Source organism: Vigna umbellata, chromosome 6 (genome assembly GCF_029865625.1).
Source record: "Vigna umbellata cultivar VRB3 chromosome 6, Vumbellata_1.0, whole genome shotgun sequence".
NCBI classification, from domain to species: Eukaryota; Viridiplantae; Streptophyta; class Magnoliopsida; order Fabales; family Fabaceae; genus Vigna; species Vigna umbellata.
In genome coordinates, this window is record NC_142170.1 from 34,767,790 (window position 1) to 34,785,188 (window position 17,399).

At 30.5% G+C, this 17,399-nt stretch overlaps 1 protein-coding gene across 1 annotated transcript; it reads left to right on the forward strand.

Moving 5' to 3' along the window:
- The first annotated feature begins 174 nt into the window (after positions 1-174).
- Positions 175-1,539, forward strand: LOC124825858 (uncharacterized). The gene has a single exon (XM_047298583.2). It carries the CDS (start codon positions 244-246, stop codon positions 1,126-1,128), a length of 885 nt encoding a protein of 294 aa, XP_047154539.2. The 5' UTR covers positions 175-243; the 3' UTR covers positions 1,129-1,539.
- Positions 1,540-17,399: the final 15,860 nt, after the last annotated feature.

Here is a 17,399-nt window from a genome sequence, read left to right on the forward strand (position 1 = left end):
ATCTCTAATCAAGTGCCGTCCCCATTTTCATCTTCTTTCGTGATGTTGCTCATAGTAGGTTTTCTTTTCCGTTTGTGGAAACACATGCAACATGCACTTAGTCAAATGCTCGGACAATCATGTATCACATAAAGCACTTTATTTCGTGTATGCACCATATTTTTGCTGTGGCTTCATATATTTAAATGAAGGAAATGAGCTCAAAAGTGGTTGTCTTCTGAAGAGAAACAAAAATTATCATTCATGGGCTCATTTGTAGGACACGCAGTGCAAGGTTCAGCTCTAGCTCTCCTTGGATTATGGCACGCCATCAACACCATCAGAACTTACCTTGTGAAGGGCCCTGCAAACTTCACTGTTAGATTCTGGTACCAGTTTAGTACCCCTCACTCCAGACTCAAACACTTGGAGCTTGTCTCCATTTTATCCTTTTCCATCCTTGCAATATTCATGCAAGTTCTGGACTTCCCTCATTTCCACTATGCTTTTAAGCTTGATAACTTTGAGCATGCAACTATGTTCATACACCTTGCTTTGTTTGCTGGTTTCTCCCTCTGCACTGAGTTGACTGATTCACTTGACCTCTTTTCTGGCTTTGTTGGGATACTTGCATCCTCAGTGTTCAGTCAAGAACTGTTCCTTCTCCATTTTCACTCCACAGACCATGTTGGACTTGAAGGCCATTACCACTGGCTACTGCAGCTCATAGTGCTGGTCTCACTGGTTGCAGCTTTGGCTGCAACTATTTTTCCTAACAATTTCAATGCGGCTCTAGTGCTTTCTATTTCAGTCATCTTCCAAGGATGTTGGTTCATAAACATGGGGTTTATGCTATGGATTCCAGCTTTAGTCCCTGAAGGGTGTTTGATGAATTTGGCCAAGGCAAGTGGCCATGATATCATTGGAGCAGTTACTTGTGGCTCCAAAGAGGCTGATTTTAGGGCCAGGGGCTTGGCCAATTTACAATTCAGTTGGATCCTTTCTGCAATTCTGATATTTGCAGGAATCATTTGCTTGAAACTTGCTAGAAAATGTACCATTGCAACAAACCGATTGGAATATGAGAGAATTCAAAGTAAAGGTGCAGACTCAGCTTTGGCCAATGAAGGTTTGAAGCAGGGCAGATAATCTACCATAGTTTGTAGAACAGGCCTGGTGCTTTCATTTTTAAGGTCTCAAGTGTATACAAGAGACCTGAGCTATGCAATGAAAAATAAGCTACAGTGTGACCAAGTTTAGATTGATGTCCAACAATCTGTTGGGTTTTATAAAATCTACAGCGAGCTATATGATGTTGGTAGTAATATCTCCAGATCTATTGGTAGTAATAAAATCTATTAAGTTGCTGGTATGTCTGTGTAAGAAACTAATATCTCCAGATCTTGATTGCTTCATAAATTCCTTGGATTTCCAACAACGGACTGTGATATTGGACTACTGGATTATAAGAATGCTTCTGTGTGTTAGCTTACTGTTTAGTTTTTTGTGTATAGTTGATAACTATAAATGACCTTGATGTTGCAAAATTTCTGATTTTCATTTCTCTCTTCACTTCTTTATGACATATAGCATTTATAAATGCAGTAAATCCATTTTTCCAATTTGACAAAATAAAGCATACTGATAAAATTATTAAACCGATTTCTTACATGTACAGGAAACTCTTAACAGGGACTTGCTTCTCCAAAAATATGTTTTTATACCAGAAACCAGACAAAATTGTGTGCAAGTGAAAATTCAACTAATAATAATTAAGTTCTGCATGGTGAAGAAGACTTGAAGAGAGATGCGATTTCTTTTTATATTAAGAAAATGAATAAATGAATCAAAATGAAGTTCATGAGATTCTCATTAAGACTTTTCCAAAGTTGGTTCAATTCAGAGAAGAACAAATTCTATACCATAATTTCAATATGAACAAGCCCATTCATGATGGCTGCAATCTGGAAAATCTCAGATGCAGCATTAATGAACCTGTACATTTTGATTTCTTTATAAAATCTTTAATCTAGTATAGTATTCAAAGATACTTGAATCACCTTTGGATTTGATCTTGAAGATCAGCAACGAAAAATTTATCTACATGTGAGAAACGATCTTTGAGATCTTTCTAGATTTTAATTGCTCTGTCGATCCACATAATATGAGCCACAACATGACTATTTGATTACATCGACACCAGACATCATGAAGAGGATTTATGGTCGGAGGACATGGGAGGCTACCATTGACAAATTTTTCCTTGTTACTGGTTTCAAGAGTAACCATTATTTCACACTCCCATTAGTGATAATAATTCTTAGTTAGGAATGGAAAGACAAGAATGATTGCCAAATTTCCACCAGGTTGAAGATAGAAAGGGTTTGTCGGATTAATAAGATGATCCGGTGGGGGACTTTGAGTGAGAAAACTATGAGAATTATTTTAGTTTGAATTTGCCATGGTTGATCAGAAAATGGAGCCAAAAAGAAAGTAAGATGTGAAGAAAGCAAAAAAAAAAATAGTTACAAGGTTGATACTATTGTTTCAAAAATAAAAAAATAAAAGAACATATAAAACAACATCTCAATTACTTCAATTGATCAACTTGGTCTTTTAGAGTACAAGACCTGTATACAGCTAAATAGAAAAGAAAACATAGGAAAATTACCTTATCTCATTCTAGAGGCTTTGAAGAGAAAATTAATCGTTTTAACAAAAATATATAAACCTATATCTAATTATAACTATTAAAAATACATATAACCTATAATTTTAAAATTAATAAAAATATATCTTAATATTAATTCTAAAATTATACTTACCATTTTTAAATTATTAAAAATATATAAAAATATTAGTTTAAATATATAAATTTAAAAAAACACTTCTAGCATTAATTCTAAAATGTTAAGTAGGTTAATATATATATATAATATTACTATGATTATACATTAAATACAAAATAATATACATAATGTTAAAATCATTATATATAATATGTATAAAATATTAAAATTAAAATAATTTTATTTATAAAGTTTTAGATATTATATCAAGACAAGGATAAGAAAAAATATATTCAAAATAAATGCAATTATAATATCATTTACAAGAATAACATAGTAAAAATAAATATTTTTTATTAATTCAAAATAATCATAGGTAAGACATGTTATGAATATTAAATTTAATTTATTATTAAAAGTTATTTGAATAAATATTTCTATAGAAAATTATTACAAACTAAATTAGTTTACATATACAATAATAATGAAAATTAAGAAAAAATACTTTAATTTATTAATTACAAGCTAAATAATTATATATAAAAATAAATATATTTTTAAAAATGAAAGCTTAGAAACCGCAACTCTATTTAACTTGAGCTGTTATGCTGAAAAATAATTGGGCAGTGATTAGAAAGAGAGAGGCTTGAGTGGAAACCCTAATTCCAATATTGAAGACGGTGCCGCCATCTCCTTGCTTCAAAGGTTTCGGCTTTGGTATCTCATCTTCACAAATTGAATTGGGTTTTCCTCAGTGACGGCTTTCAAAATTTACACTTGATATGAGCCCCTTTCTTTCTTTTCTCTTTTTACTCTCTCCTTCCCCCATTATTCCAACCGCAAGGTTTCATTATATTTTTTTGTAAATCTATTTTATTTTCGTTTATTTTCTAACATTTTATTTTGTTACTTTAATCAACATTTGCATTCAATATTTTTCATTTAACCAGATTCTGTTCTTCTATCACACTTCATTAAAATTTGATGTATTTTGCTTCCTTTTGTAACCAGGGGTTGAAGGTGTTATTTTTTTCAATAACCATGTTCTTCTTTAGGTCTGAATGTTAAAGGTATTGAAGTTTTGTTTTGTTTTTTTTTTAAAAGATTTTTTTGTTGTCTTTGAAGTTCCCTTATTTCGTCTTTGACGCTTGTGTTTGAAAATTTTAATTGCATTCTAAGTTTTGCATTTTTCTTCAGTAAAATTTGTGTTTCAGAAGCTTTTTCTCCCTCATTCACACTAAATATAGACTCTTCTTTTATCTAAACAGATTTTTCGTTCATCTTTCCTGTCTCTCATTTATCCTAAACACATGCGCTTCCTTTTTTATTCTTTGTTTCGGTCGTTTATTTCTTCCTGTAACCATTTTTTCTTCTTTTAATTAACATTTCTTTAGTTCTTAAACATCTTTTTGTCTATTTTCGTAGATTTTGTTTGATGTGAACCATTGTTTCCTGTATCTTTAATTTACCTGATAACATTTTTTTTATAATATTTTAACACCGTTTGTTTACAACATTTTAAAACTGTTTGTTTACGGTAATAATAATCATAAAATCAGTCTAATCTATATAAAATTAGTCTAGTCTACGTAAGGTGTCAAGTTAGCATCCAGAGGCAAGTCGACATTAAATCATTGTCAAATATTTAATTTAATTTCAATTTTTGTTATTTTATTTTAAATTTTAGATAGAAATTTCATCATTATTTTTAAAAGTAGAAGAAAAGTTTATCATTATTTTAAAATTAAAAGAACAAATTATCATTATTTTTAAAAGTTAAAAGAAATATTTATTATTACTTTTAAAATTAGAAGAAAAATTTAACATTATTTCTAAAATTAAATTAAAAGAAATATTTATCATTAGAAGAAAAATATTTATCTTTATTATTTTAAAAATTAGAAGAAATTTTTTTCATTATTTCTACATCAACTTTTAACTCTATTTTTTTATTTTTTAAAAAATGAAATATAAATATAATAATTATATTATAATAATAATTATAATTAGTTTAAAAATAATGAAATAAATATTTAATAAAAATTAAATTTGGTTTCAATTTAAAACAAGATATATAATTAAGACTAAATTAAATAAAATTAACAAATGAGGTTAAATTAAACAAAATTAATAAAAATTAGAATTGAATGAAATATAAGATACACATGGTATTGGCATTACTAATTTGATATCTGGCTTTGACACTTGATATAGGCTTAAATGTTTACTTCGTCCCTTGTTAAGGGGTGAATTTTTGTTTAGTACCCGGTTTAAAATTGAAGACATTGGGTTCCTATGTTATGAAAGGTGTATGAATAAGGTCATATCCGTTAAGTTGATAGTAACGGCGTTAAGTCCATGCTGATGTGGTCATATTTTTTCTCTTCTCTCTTCTGCTGTCAAACTTTTTTTCTCTCTTGTTCAGTTTTTCTTTTTTGATGATTTGCTGAACTTGTTTTTTCTTTCTGGACATTGTTCATATACTTTTTATAACATAGGAACCTAATGTCTTCAATTTTAAAATCGAGTACTAAACATAAATTTACTTCTTAACATGGGAACAAGTAAACACATGATATTAATATTGTCACGTCATATAATATTATATTAGGTGACATAACAACTTTTAAAAATTAATAAAGGATTAAAAAAGTCACGAATTAATAAATGATCAAATTGAACATAATTTACTAAAATTAGAACTCTATTGAACATCAAAAAAGAATGAATCCAATAAATAAAGTTGACAAAAATAGAGACCTAAAGTCTATTTAAGCCTTTATTTAATTATCATTTTTGTTTCAAGAAGTGAAGTTTATCTCTCTTTTTTTTTGTTGTGACTTGATTATCCTCTTCTTTGGTAAGTTCTTAGTTATTTTTCTTTCTTTTTAACTTTTATTATGTTGATAGTTTTTGTAAAGATCTAGAAATTTGCATTTTAGAAATGATAGTGGTTTAAAAATAGTGATACTCGATTATTTTAATACTAAATGATTTTAATATAAATTGTTTTGTTATAAAAGAATTTCATTATTTTAAAACACACTTATCTCTCTAGAAACCACTTTTTTATAGTTCTTTGACTTCTCTCTTTGAGTAAGTTGAGCAACCCTTTTTTCCTTGGTCTTTCTTGTATATGTTGCATGTGGGTCTCGTTCAGCTTGCATGTGTCTTATGAGTTGTCAATTTGTCTTTTTTGTTAATCAATAATTCTAGTGATGTATCCTAATCGTGTTTCTATTATTTGTAGGAGCAGATAGAGCTTCCTAAGATTTAGGAACTATTTTAGGACCCTTAGAGTTGTTGGGTAATTTATCAGGTAAAGGGAGTTAGTGACTTTGATTTTAACTGATAGACAAGTTTTGATTGATGATTACATGCTTGTATGGCACTTGATTTGCGTAATTAAGTTGTCTATGTTAAGACAAAATCATCTATGCGCCTACACGCTTTTATATTTTGAAGTTTAACCAAGTAACATTAAAACGAGATAATAATTTGAAGTAAACTTAGGATGAAAACACAAAAGACTTAGAACTTGAATCCCTAACATAGAAAATCTACACAAAACTTAGGACCTGAATCTCCAACGTAGAAAACCTTAGGGAAACACCTAGGTTTTTAGTAAACAGAAAAACATCTAGGTCAAAAACACCTAGATGCTATGTTAAACGGTTGTTATGCCTAAAGCGTCTAAGAAAGTTAAAGTTAAACGCTTAAAGCTTATCATACCCAAAAAGTATCCAGTCTAGCTCTAAAAACAAACCATGTTAAGACAATGTCTTTGACAAAACACATTAAAAGATTAAAAGCCTAAAATTTAAAACAAAACATAAATAAGTTAAACGCTATAGGTCTAAAGAAGAGATAAAGATCAAAAGAAGCGTTTACTTGCCTAAACAATACCATGAGCTAAAACAATACTTCGTCCAGTGATGAAGTCTTATTAAACGCTTGGTATCTTCAAAAGAAAAGTTTAATTGTCAAAGGCTACCTTAACGGTAGGAAATCAAAAAGCACTTTGTTGTTTTGAACAAGCATTAAATGACATTAAATGTTCAACGTTCAAAACAACAAAAGTGATAAGAAAAGACTTATTTGTTGCATGCACAATTTACTCTGTTATTTGCAGATAAGTTATTCTACACGCATCCACAAAACATCAGATCAAATATCAGAAAGTGGACGTTAAAGACTAAAGAGATATTCACCAAATGTTCTTCACTTGAAGTCATGCCTAAAAAAACGTAATACCTACTTTAAGCAAAGTACTGAAAAAGCATGTCTGCTTTGACAAGTTGACTTATCCAACGACTGTTGTACACGAAGAAAGAGAAAGTACAAGAATCAAGGCGAACACTAAGTCTAACGAATATTTATTCAAGGAGTCTTTAAATAGAAGAGCTTTCAAAAGAGAAATAAAGAGGATAGCCAAGAGAACAAGAAAAACTTACAACAATATATCTATCTTGAGAAGCGTACAGAAGGGAAGAAAAGAAAGAGCTCAAGAGAAATATCATATATGAGCAGAGAAAGAGAAGAAGAGAAAAGAAAAGAAAAGAAATACTCTAAAGCTTCATTGTTGTATTGCTTACTGATTGTAATAGAGAGGGAAAGAGAAAGGAAAGAAACACCTACAAGTGTTTAGACTGCTTTGTATTGTATTCAAATCCTCTATACGAAAGTAATAGTTTGAACGACTTGTATGCAATATGTGATTACAGTTTTTGAGAGAATTAAAACACTTTCCACTAAACTCTTTTGAGTTGAGGAAATCTATGCACGATAGTCTAGTACTAGGAGTGGTGCGAATACTTAAAGGAAAACTAGGCATGGTATTCTAGTACCAAGATTGGTGCAAATACTAAAGGGAAATCTAGGTGTGGTAGTCTAGTACCAGGAGTGGTACAAATACTCAAGGAAAATCTATGCATGATATTATAGTACCAGGAGTGGTGTGAATATTCAGACCAGGAGTGGTGAGAATATTGTTGTAATCTTCTAAGATTATAGTGGAACCCTCTACGGATGAGACTGGAGTAACTCAGTTAGAGTGAAACAATATAAAAATAATTGTTCATTTATCTCTTCTCTTACCTAAATGTTTTTCTTATGAAAACCTGCAGTTGTGTTTTTATTCCAAATACAAGAACTCTCCGAGTTAAACGATTATTCTTCAACTAAAGAAGTTCTTATAAAACTATACAGTGAGCATTCTGAATAGCAAGATTTAAAGCAACTATCGTTTACATCTTATGTAACACCCCAATTCTAGGATGCCACGGGTTTACATAAACTTTTGAAAACTTAACTCTGATACCATTGCAGAATACAGATTATGTAAAAACTACTATTTATTTTAACTGAATTTAGAAAACTTCATAAGTCAAATGTAACTATAAAGTGTTCATAAAATTTCTTTACAAAACTATTAGTGTTGAAACTAAAATCCCATAGTTCTCCCATGTATCTCGTCGCTCAACTTCGCTTTAGCTATACTTGTAACAACATATACTCCCGTAACAATAAATCACAACCGCAACATGTAAGGATGAACTAATAGAAACAAGTTATCAAAAACAATTCATTAACAACTATCAGACTCACTCGGTCACTCACATATTTTAACAGAAATCAATGTTACCCACATATAGTCATACACGCTTCTGTAAAGAGATGGAAACAAAGAAGGTAAATAACCCGAAATACATCTCACAAAGAAACTCGATAAAACCCAAACAACCACCATATAGGAAAACATTCATTACAACACTATGCTCATTGTCATTCACTTCATGGGTATCACACACGTATACATAACCAAACAAGGAAAAATCAGCTCCCCTTACACATATATTTGTTCCCATATTTTACAAAATCATAACCAAACACAACAACAAAGCAATGTCAGCTCCCCTTACCTTTTTAGGGTTCAAACCTCCAAAGTTTCTAACTTCAAACTTCATGGGTATCACACACATATACATAACCAAACAAGGAAAAGTCAGCTCCCCTTACACATATATTCGTTCCCATATTTTACAAAATCATAACCAAACACAACAACAAAGCAATGTCAGCTCCCCTTACCTTTTTAGGGTTCAAACCTCCAAAGTTTCTGACTTCAAACTTCATGGGTATCACACACATATACATAACCAAACAAGGAGAAGTCAGCTCCCCTTACACATACATATATTCGTTCCTATATTTTACAAAATCATAACCAAACACAACAACAAAACAATGTCAGCTCCCCTTACCTTTTTAGGATTCAAACCTTCAAAGTTTCTGACTTCAAAGTTGCCTAGCAAGAAGCTTCTTCCTCGTGACAGTGCCTCTCCTTCTTATGGCAGCGTCTCTTTCTCACGATTCACTCTTTTCTCCAACGCTCAAAGATTGAGTGATGGTGGGTTCTATGGTTTTTTTTTCCCTCTCATGTGGCCATGGTGCAATCCCCGCTAATTCTAACCTAATCACTCTTAAATCCCTCTCATAACTGGGTCATAACATTTGGGCTTTAACTCTTGGTGAGATACCCAACTTAAAAGCGTTAATTAAAACTTATCTTTAATTATATCTCAAAAAACTTAGCATACAAGAAAATCATATTATGTTTTTAAGAACCAGAATAACCTAAACAATTTATCTTTTAATTCTTCTCTTCATGGCATGTACAATAAGAAGGGAAATTCTCTTTCTTCAAACTCACTCCATTTTCGTTGCAATTCATCCATTTAATTTCATAGCTTTCTCTTTCTTCCAACTAAGTGGGTCCCACGTGCAAAATGTAGAAAAGGAATGGCCAAGCAAGGAAAAACACCCCTCCAAGATTTGCACACAAGACATCTCCATCCCAACTCATTTTGGACACAATGCAATACCACTAAATCAATTCAATTTCATTAATACCATGCTGCAAATATTAATATTTAATATATTTCACACATTTTACAAAATTAATTAAAACAATTATAATTAATTTTTATCTACTTCTTCCACACTTTTTAACCCACAAAAATACAATCATAATAAATTATCTTAATATAAATAAATAAAAATATATTTTTATTTTTCACGGGTCTTACATCTTATACTAAGTCGAGCATTTAAGCTTCCTTAAGGTACATTAAGAGCTCAACTACGTGCTATATCAAAAGGGTTACAAAATTTTTTTTTCCAAAAATACTATTCAACCTCCCTTTTAGTGTTCTATAGGGTTTTGATGACATAAATCTACAAGATCTTGTTCTGCATAATTATGCAAACTCATTGAGTGAAGTTAAAATCCAAGAGCTATTGATTTGGTGGTCGTTGGGCGAGAAAAATCTTGTTGGGCAAAACAAAAGTCAAAGAGCTTACTAACTTGACATTCACAAAACGAAAATATACTCGTTAGGTGACTTTTCAAAGAATTTAAATATGTAAGTTCTAGTGATTTTCATATTGAACGAGTATATTTGATTGTTGGGTGAATGTGTTATCAAGCACTACTAGTTGAGCGAGCAAATATGATGGTTGAGCGAAAATATCATAATTGGATTTTCATATATCTCTTATGATGTGTTTAATATGTGTCATTATGTGAATTTGTTTGTTTGTGTGATTGTATCTCCCTTTTGCAATGATCATCGTAATTGTATGAACAAATGATGATGATAAGGATGTTTCAATGAAGTGGGTACTCAATGATGAAGATACATATGCATAGGATAATATGAATAATTTATGAATATATTGAATATTTTGTAAAACTCTATTAAATAAGTAGTTATCATAACTTTCATTATTCTCCTTTTTATTCCGGAGTATACTATTTACATTTTTCTATAATATTTGACCAATATTTCATTTTAAATTGAATTTAAATTATTATTTTAATTAACTCAATCTTAACATATTATTTAAAATAATTATATACAAAATATTTTAGGTTTAATAGCCTATTTTGTCCCCAGCTGAATAATGTCAATTTAGTCACCCGTTTTAAAAGTGTGTGAAATTAGTTCTTACTTAATAAATTTTGTGTCAACGTCGTCCCTTCCGTTAAATAGCACAAATAGCGTTAACTTTTTCTTTCTCTCTCTTCTGCTTCTTTGAATTCCTCTAAACACAACTAATTTTTCTCTTTCTTTTGTCAGAGCTATTCAATTTATATACTTATCTGAACTTTTCTCTTTCTTTTGTCAGAGCTATACAATTTATATATTTATCTGAACTTTTCTCTTTCTTTGGTCATCATCATGAAAGTCTGTTTTGACGAATATTGAAGGATCTGAGTGATGCTGGTGGGAAATGGTGCTTGACAAGAAGTAGTGTTCATAATTAGTGTTCTTGAGAGTTCTAAATTAATGTCTGAGTTGTTATCACTTCCATTGCTCCATGAACCCTCAGTTTCTTTCTTAAGGCTGATTATTCCATTTTCACACCAACCCTTACTTTTCACTGCTTGTAACTGCAAACATTAATAGTTGAGTATCTTGCTTTTGCACATGTATGACGTGCTTTCTTCCAAGTATTTTTATCGTAAGGTTCAACAAAAATATTTAAATGTCACAGAAAAATATCTGTACTGAATTACACCACCATGATCGCGAATCCACTTTCTTGCGTTAGAACAAGAATTGGGTCCTTCTCCGAGAATTCACAAACATATATAATTAACTGCATTGCAAAACATGGTGTTGTGACTTTCTATGTGCAATTCCCAACCTCCATCTTCGTTCTTCAAATGTTTCCCAGTTAATTTTCAGAAAAGATAATCAGACTAAATAACCTTTTAGTTTTTAAATTATTCCACAATTTTAAATTATATATATATATATATATATATATATATATATACCTGGTGACAATATGTGTAGCGAAGAATTTCTTTACGATGTTCTTCCGAGAATACAAAATCAAGATGTCCTGTAATGTATAAACAAATGACCTGCAATATTGTTATACAAAGAATTATATAAATACCAAATTCTCAGTTGAATAATTTCAATTGATTATAGTTTTTATGATTACGTATATGAATTTTGATATAGAAAGTATAATTTAAAATAAAAATGTTATAGGGAACGGAGCTGCGGGAGGCGGAGAAAGGGAAGAAGAAAAAGAACTTTATCAGCTTTACACAAATGTGTAGAAGAAAAAGTACTCACAAACAACTTTACACAGAAAAATAGAAGAGAGAGAAAAAAAATTTAACACCGTTTGTAAGTATTTAACGGAAGGGACTTGATTGAGATAAATTTTACCAAATAATAATACAATTGACACTTTTTTAAAAGAAGGAATTCAATTGACACAACTCACCGGGACAAAATAAGTTATTAAGCCAATATTTTATTATAAATATAAAAATAATTAAATACATTATGGTAAAAAAAATAATCAAAATATTATCATTTAATTTTTTAAAATAAAATAATTATATAAAATTATAAATATATTATTACAACCTCAAATTAATATCATAAATAAATTATATTTTTAAACATCCATTGCACGAGTACAATTTGTAGTTATTTATGGCTAGTAGTTCTTTTCCAAATAATAAAATAAATAATACGAGTTATGTTTATAATAGAAAAAAAATAATAATGTATATACTAAAATAGTGAATAAAAAATAATTTAAAAATTAACTGTAGTATCCCGATTTTTGAGATGTTATGGGTTATTAAAAATCGGTAAAATAACGAAGAAAATACTCCATTTATATTGTTTTTTCTTATAAAATAAAATAGCTTTAATTGAATCACAAGGTTTTTCTCTATGGTCTCTCGAGTAAATCACGTCATGCCTTTGAAACATATGTAACATTATCTGCTCATGTATAATGCATTATACGATCATCGTCAATAATTTCATTCACAAACACACAAACACAAACATGTATGGGATAAGCTGTCAATAAAATAATCATAACGACAAGATACATACATACTGATTATATCAATCATAACCAAACATACAACAAGATACATACTTTCTGATTATATCAACCATAATCAAACATACAACAAGATACATACCTTATGATTATATCAACCATAATCAAACAGACACCAAGATACATATCTTCTTATTATAGCAACCATACTCAAACACCCGATACATGGAAGTAATAACAATATGAGTCTTAATCTTCTAACATAAACAATTCAAACATAATAAATTACACGATCCTCGATCTTTAACCATTAATGTCATCTTCAACATCTCACACTTAGACCTTTGTTCTATCTACCCATTAACACTATGCTAACTACCTACTATAACCATTATAGTAACACAACTATCAACATAGAAACATTTGAAGCATCTCAAGTACCATGATCATCATCATAGATACACCAATATCATGACTATCCCAGTCATGAACAACACCATGAGCATCCCCGTATCATAACACCATAGTGGAAAGAGTTAATCTCACTCATGTACCCTATCATAACACCATAATGGAAAAAGTTCATCTCACCGACTGTAGCCGCACCTACAGCCCACATGTAGCCTCCCCCACAAGACATATGTAGCCTCCCCTATAGATCATTTATAGTCTCCCATACAGATTTGCTCGAGTAGTCTTTTGCAATCCAGCTAAGGAACATGTAGTCCTGCCACACAAGGACACATAACACACCTTTACCCCACCAAAGGAAGGCTCAATACCCGAACAATCATTCCAATGCACACAAGGCAAAAGGAAACACCTATCCACAGGTAGAACCAAGATTTAAGAGGTACAACAAGTATACTTATACTTCACTTTCATGCTAATCATTCACATACTCAAGTACATCCCAACACTCACTCATGCTCCACTCTCAATCCAACTGACCCGAAACATAACCACTAACCTCAATCTTTGATAATCATCATGTTCTACAACTCCTGAGGCTTGGTCCACATCCATTCTTCATCAAATTCGCCATTTTCACCAAATGCACTATGATAATCGATTATCACTTAAGATAATCAATTATCACTTAAGATAATCAATTATCACTTAAGATAGTCTATTATCCTAGTGAAAGTTAACAAAATCATCACGCAGGAAGGGATAATAGATTATCATCCCAAATAATCTATTATTTCCGAAACCACACTCAAAATCAACATGCAGATAATTGATTATAACTAATGATAATAGATTATTGCTGAATCAAAACACATCCTGGACAAAATTCAAGCATTCAAACATATATACATCAACCTTAGATCACGTGGAAACATACTTAACACATCATATATGCATTAAAGCATCACATACCCATGTAAACATACTCAAACACATATAATACATCACTTGAATCATCCAGATCCAATCATTGACATGTTATACCTCGAAAAAACCCAATTATATTGCATATGATTATTACCATATCTGTAACACCCAAATAATTTAAAGGGTATTACTGGTAGTAGAGACTAAATTAATTTGATATCTGATATAAACAATCCAACTTTATTTCAATTCCTCCAAAGTACAATTCCAAACTTACAAACTTTAAACAATATAGTCTTCACCACTTAACATAAATTCGAAATTAAACTTATAAGTCTTACACAGCATATTTTTCCAATGCAAATTTATTCTTTTTACAAAAATCCCTGAAAGTTTTTCCCCGCATCTCTCTCATCATCTCTAAGCTTTTTCAACCGCATATGCAACATTATCTATTCACATATAACATGAGTTATATGAGCATAGCACAAACAAATTAGGGTAAGCCAACCATATCATGCAATCATTAAACTTACTTATAATATAAATGTTTCAATCATGTATTTCTGCAATTTATAAATACCATTATCCCGATGTCATTAATTCATTTTTTTTAACTTCTTCAAAATCATCTTTCTCATTTTCATAAACCTTACAAGTATACCATGCTTACTCACGAAGCCTTATGGTCAGACCGCTCTCTGCCTGCTTCCTTAAGCCTTAACTGTATACTATGTCTTACTTTCTGAAGCCTTATGGTCAGACTTCTCTCTGCCTGCTTCTATAAAACTTACGAATCATATGTTTATGTCAAAGCCTTATGGTCAGACCACTTTCTGCCTGCTTTCATAAACCTCGAGTGTTACTTTGTTCATATCAAGCTCTCATGGTATAAACCGAACATACTACTCCCAGTAGTAAACATCATTTCATAAGTAATGATTTCTTATATCCACTCCAACATTTCATAAAATCAACAATTCATACCCTCTTATCCACCTAACTCAATCATGATCATTCTTTAATCATAAATTGACAATAACCCGTTTTGGTGTCAACAAATTAAACATATTGCCAGATATCATACTTCATATTATAAACTCATTTTTCCCATAACGAGTATAACTCAACATATTTTTACCAATCAAAGGTCATATATCAGCCAAAATACATCAACATATCTTAGGAACTACATATTAAAGTTTGGGCTCAATGTAACGGTAAATAAAATATATATGAAGTTTTTACCATGATAACTTAAGAACAAAAATATAGTGTTCATCATACTTTTCAAAATTTCGAAATCTATTTCTCAACACATAGACTTCTAATTACAAATCCGAACGGTCAAATTATAGTAATATATATTAGGAATCATATATCAAATTTTCAGGTTGATCCAACGGTCAAATAGAATAGAATCTATATTTTACCGAGAGTACTCAGTAACACAATAACAGGGGTAATTAAATTACTCAAACATGCAAAACTTATTTCTCCAAGTATAGACTCTTAATTAATGATCCGAACGGTCAAAGTGAAGAAATAGGTCTTAGGATTCATATATTAAAATTTTAGCTAAATCCAACGGTAAAAACAATTAAAAGGAATGTTTTACCACATTAATTCGAAAGTAAGAAAAATTATAATCATGAAAACTAAATTTACACAAGTGAATAGATAACTACCATTACCAAAATTTTAACATGTTCATAACTCATATTCATGATCATAATATGTATAAATATCATATGTAAGAAGTGATTAGCTCCCCTACCATCAAAATAATCTTAATATAAAAATTCAAGGGAAACGAGAAGTTGAATCTGGCAGAGCCGGTTAGACAACTTCCCATCCTTCCAGAAAGATGCAATAAAAAATAGATAAACACAATAAAATTTCTGGGGAAATAAGAAGTTGAATTTGGCAGAGCCGGTTAGACAACTTCTCATCCTTTCAAAAATACAATATAAATAAATAAGAAATAAAAGGTCTGGGAAATAAGAAGTTGAATCTGACAGAGCCGGTTAGACAACTTCTCGTCCTTCCAAAAATACAATATAAAGAGATAAGAAACAATAAAAGGTCTGGGGAAACAAGAAGTTGAATCTGGCAGAGCCGGTTAAACAATTTCTCATCCTTCCAAAATTGCAAAAGAAATAACTAAATGTTCTAAGTAATAATAACGTATAATTAGCATAACAGAATCAACATCACGTTTTACAACCATAAAACTTGAGTCTCATCACAGAAGCATGTTCTCACTCAAAATTCAAGACCATCCAGAAACAAAATACTCCATATTCAAGATTTAGGATTAGACAAAAGCAAAGTATTGTATACTCAAGATTGGCTTCCCTTACCTCTATTACAGACTTAATCTCCTCGTTCCCCGAAAAACTTCCAGAATGTCCCCTTTGCAACTAGAAATTCTTTCAACTCTCTTCTCTCAAAATTTTTCTAAGTTTTTGGTGTAAATTTTCAACCTTCCCCCCTTGGCTATTTATAACAAAAAAAATTTACTATTCATTTTTACTATTCATTTTGACTATTCATTTTTCTATTCATTTTTACTATTCATTTTGACTATTCATTTTTCTATTCATTTTACTATTACAAAATAATTTTTTATTCACAATTTGATGAATTCTGATCTCTTATGACTCAAGACAACGTGGAGTACTTATCCCTTCCACAAATTAATTATTTTTTTTTACTATTCACTATTTACTATTCACAATTTACTATTCACTTTTTACTATTTTTTTTAATCTAGTATCTGAATTACAAATATTTTCAAGGGTCTTACAATATCCCTACTGATGGAAAAAAAAGGCCAAAAACAATAGCAACTTAACAAAGAGTAATAATGAATAGAAATTCAATCCCCCTCTTTGTGAGAATATGCGAAGAGCAGCAAAAAAATAGAGCAAAACCATAATTTAGAGTACAAAGAGACACCAACAATTTTTAACATGGAAAACCCTTCAATGCAATAATAAAAATCACGAGTCGTCCAAACTAAAGTAAAATCTCTTGTGATCAATAATAGGGTGCGAAAAATTCTTTGATAAAAACACCAAATGGGGTTTTCAATCAGTCAAACTAACTAAGCATAATACTTACAAATGAGAACAAAGAAGATAAAAATTCTTCAAAATATAGTTGCTGATGTGAGGCTATTTTTTCCCAAACTAGACCTTCGATTTATGATCCGAACGGTCAAAATGAAGAACCATATGTCTGGAACACTATGTCCAAAAATAAGCCCGATCCAACGATGAACGACTTCACAACGATGAAAACACCAGTGCATGTTTTATGTTATGCATAAATTACTTTTTCTCTTCCTTTCTCCCTCACTTGGTTTTTTGCTTTCTTCAAATGACTCTATTGTAACCTACT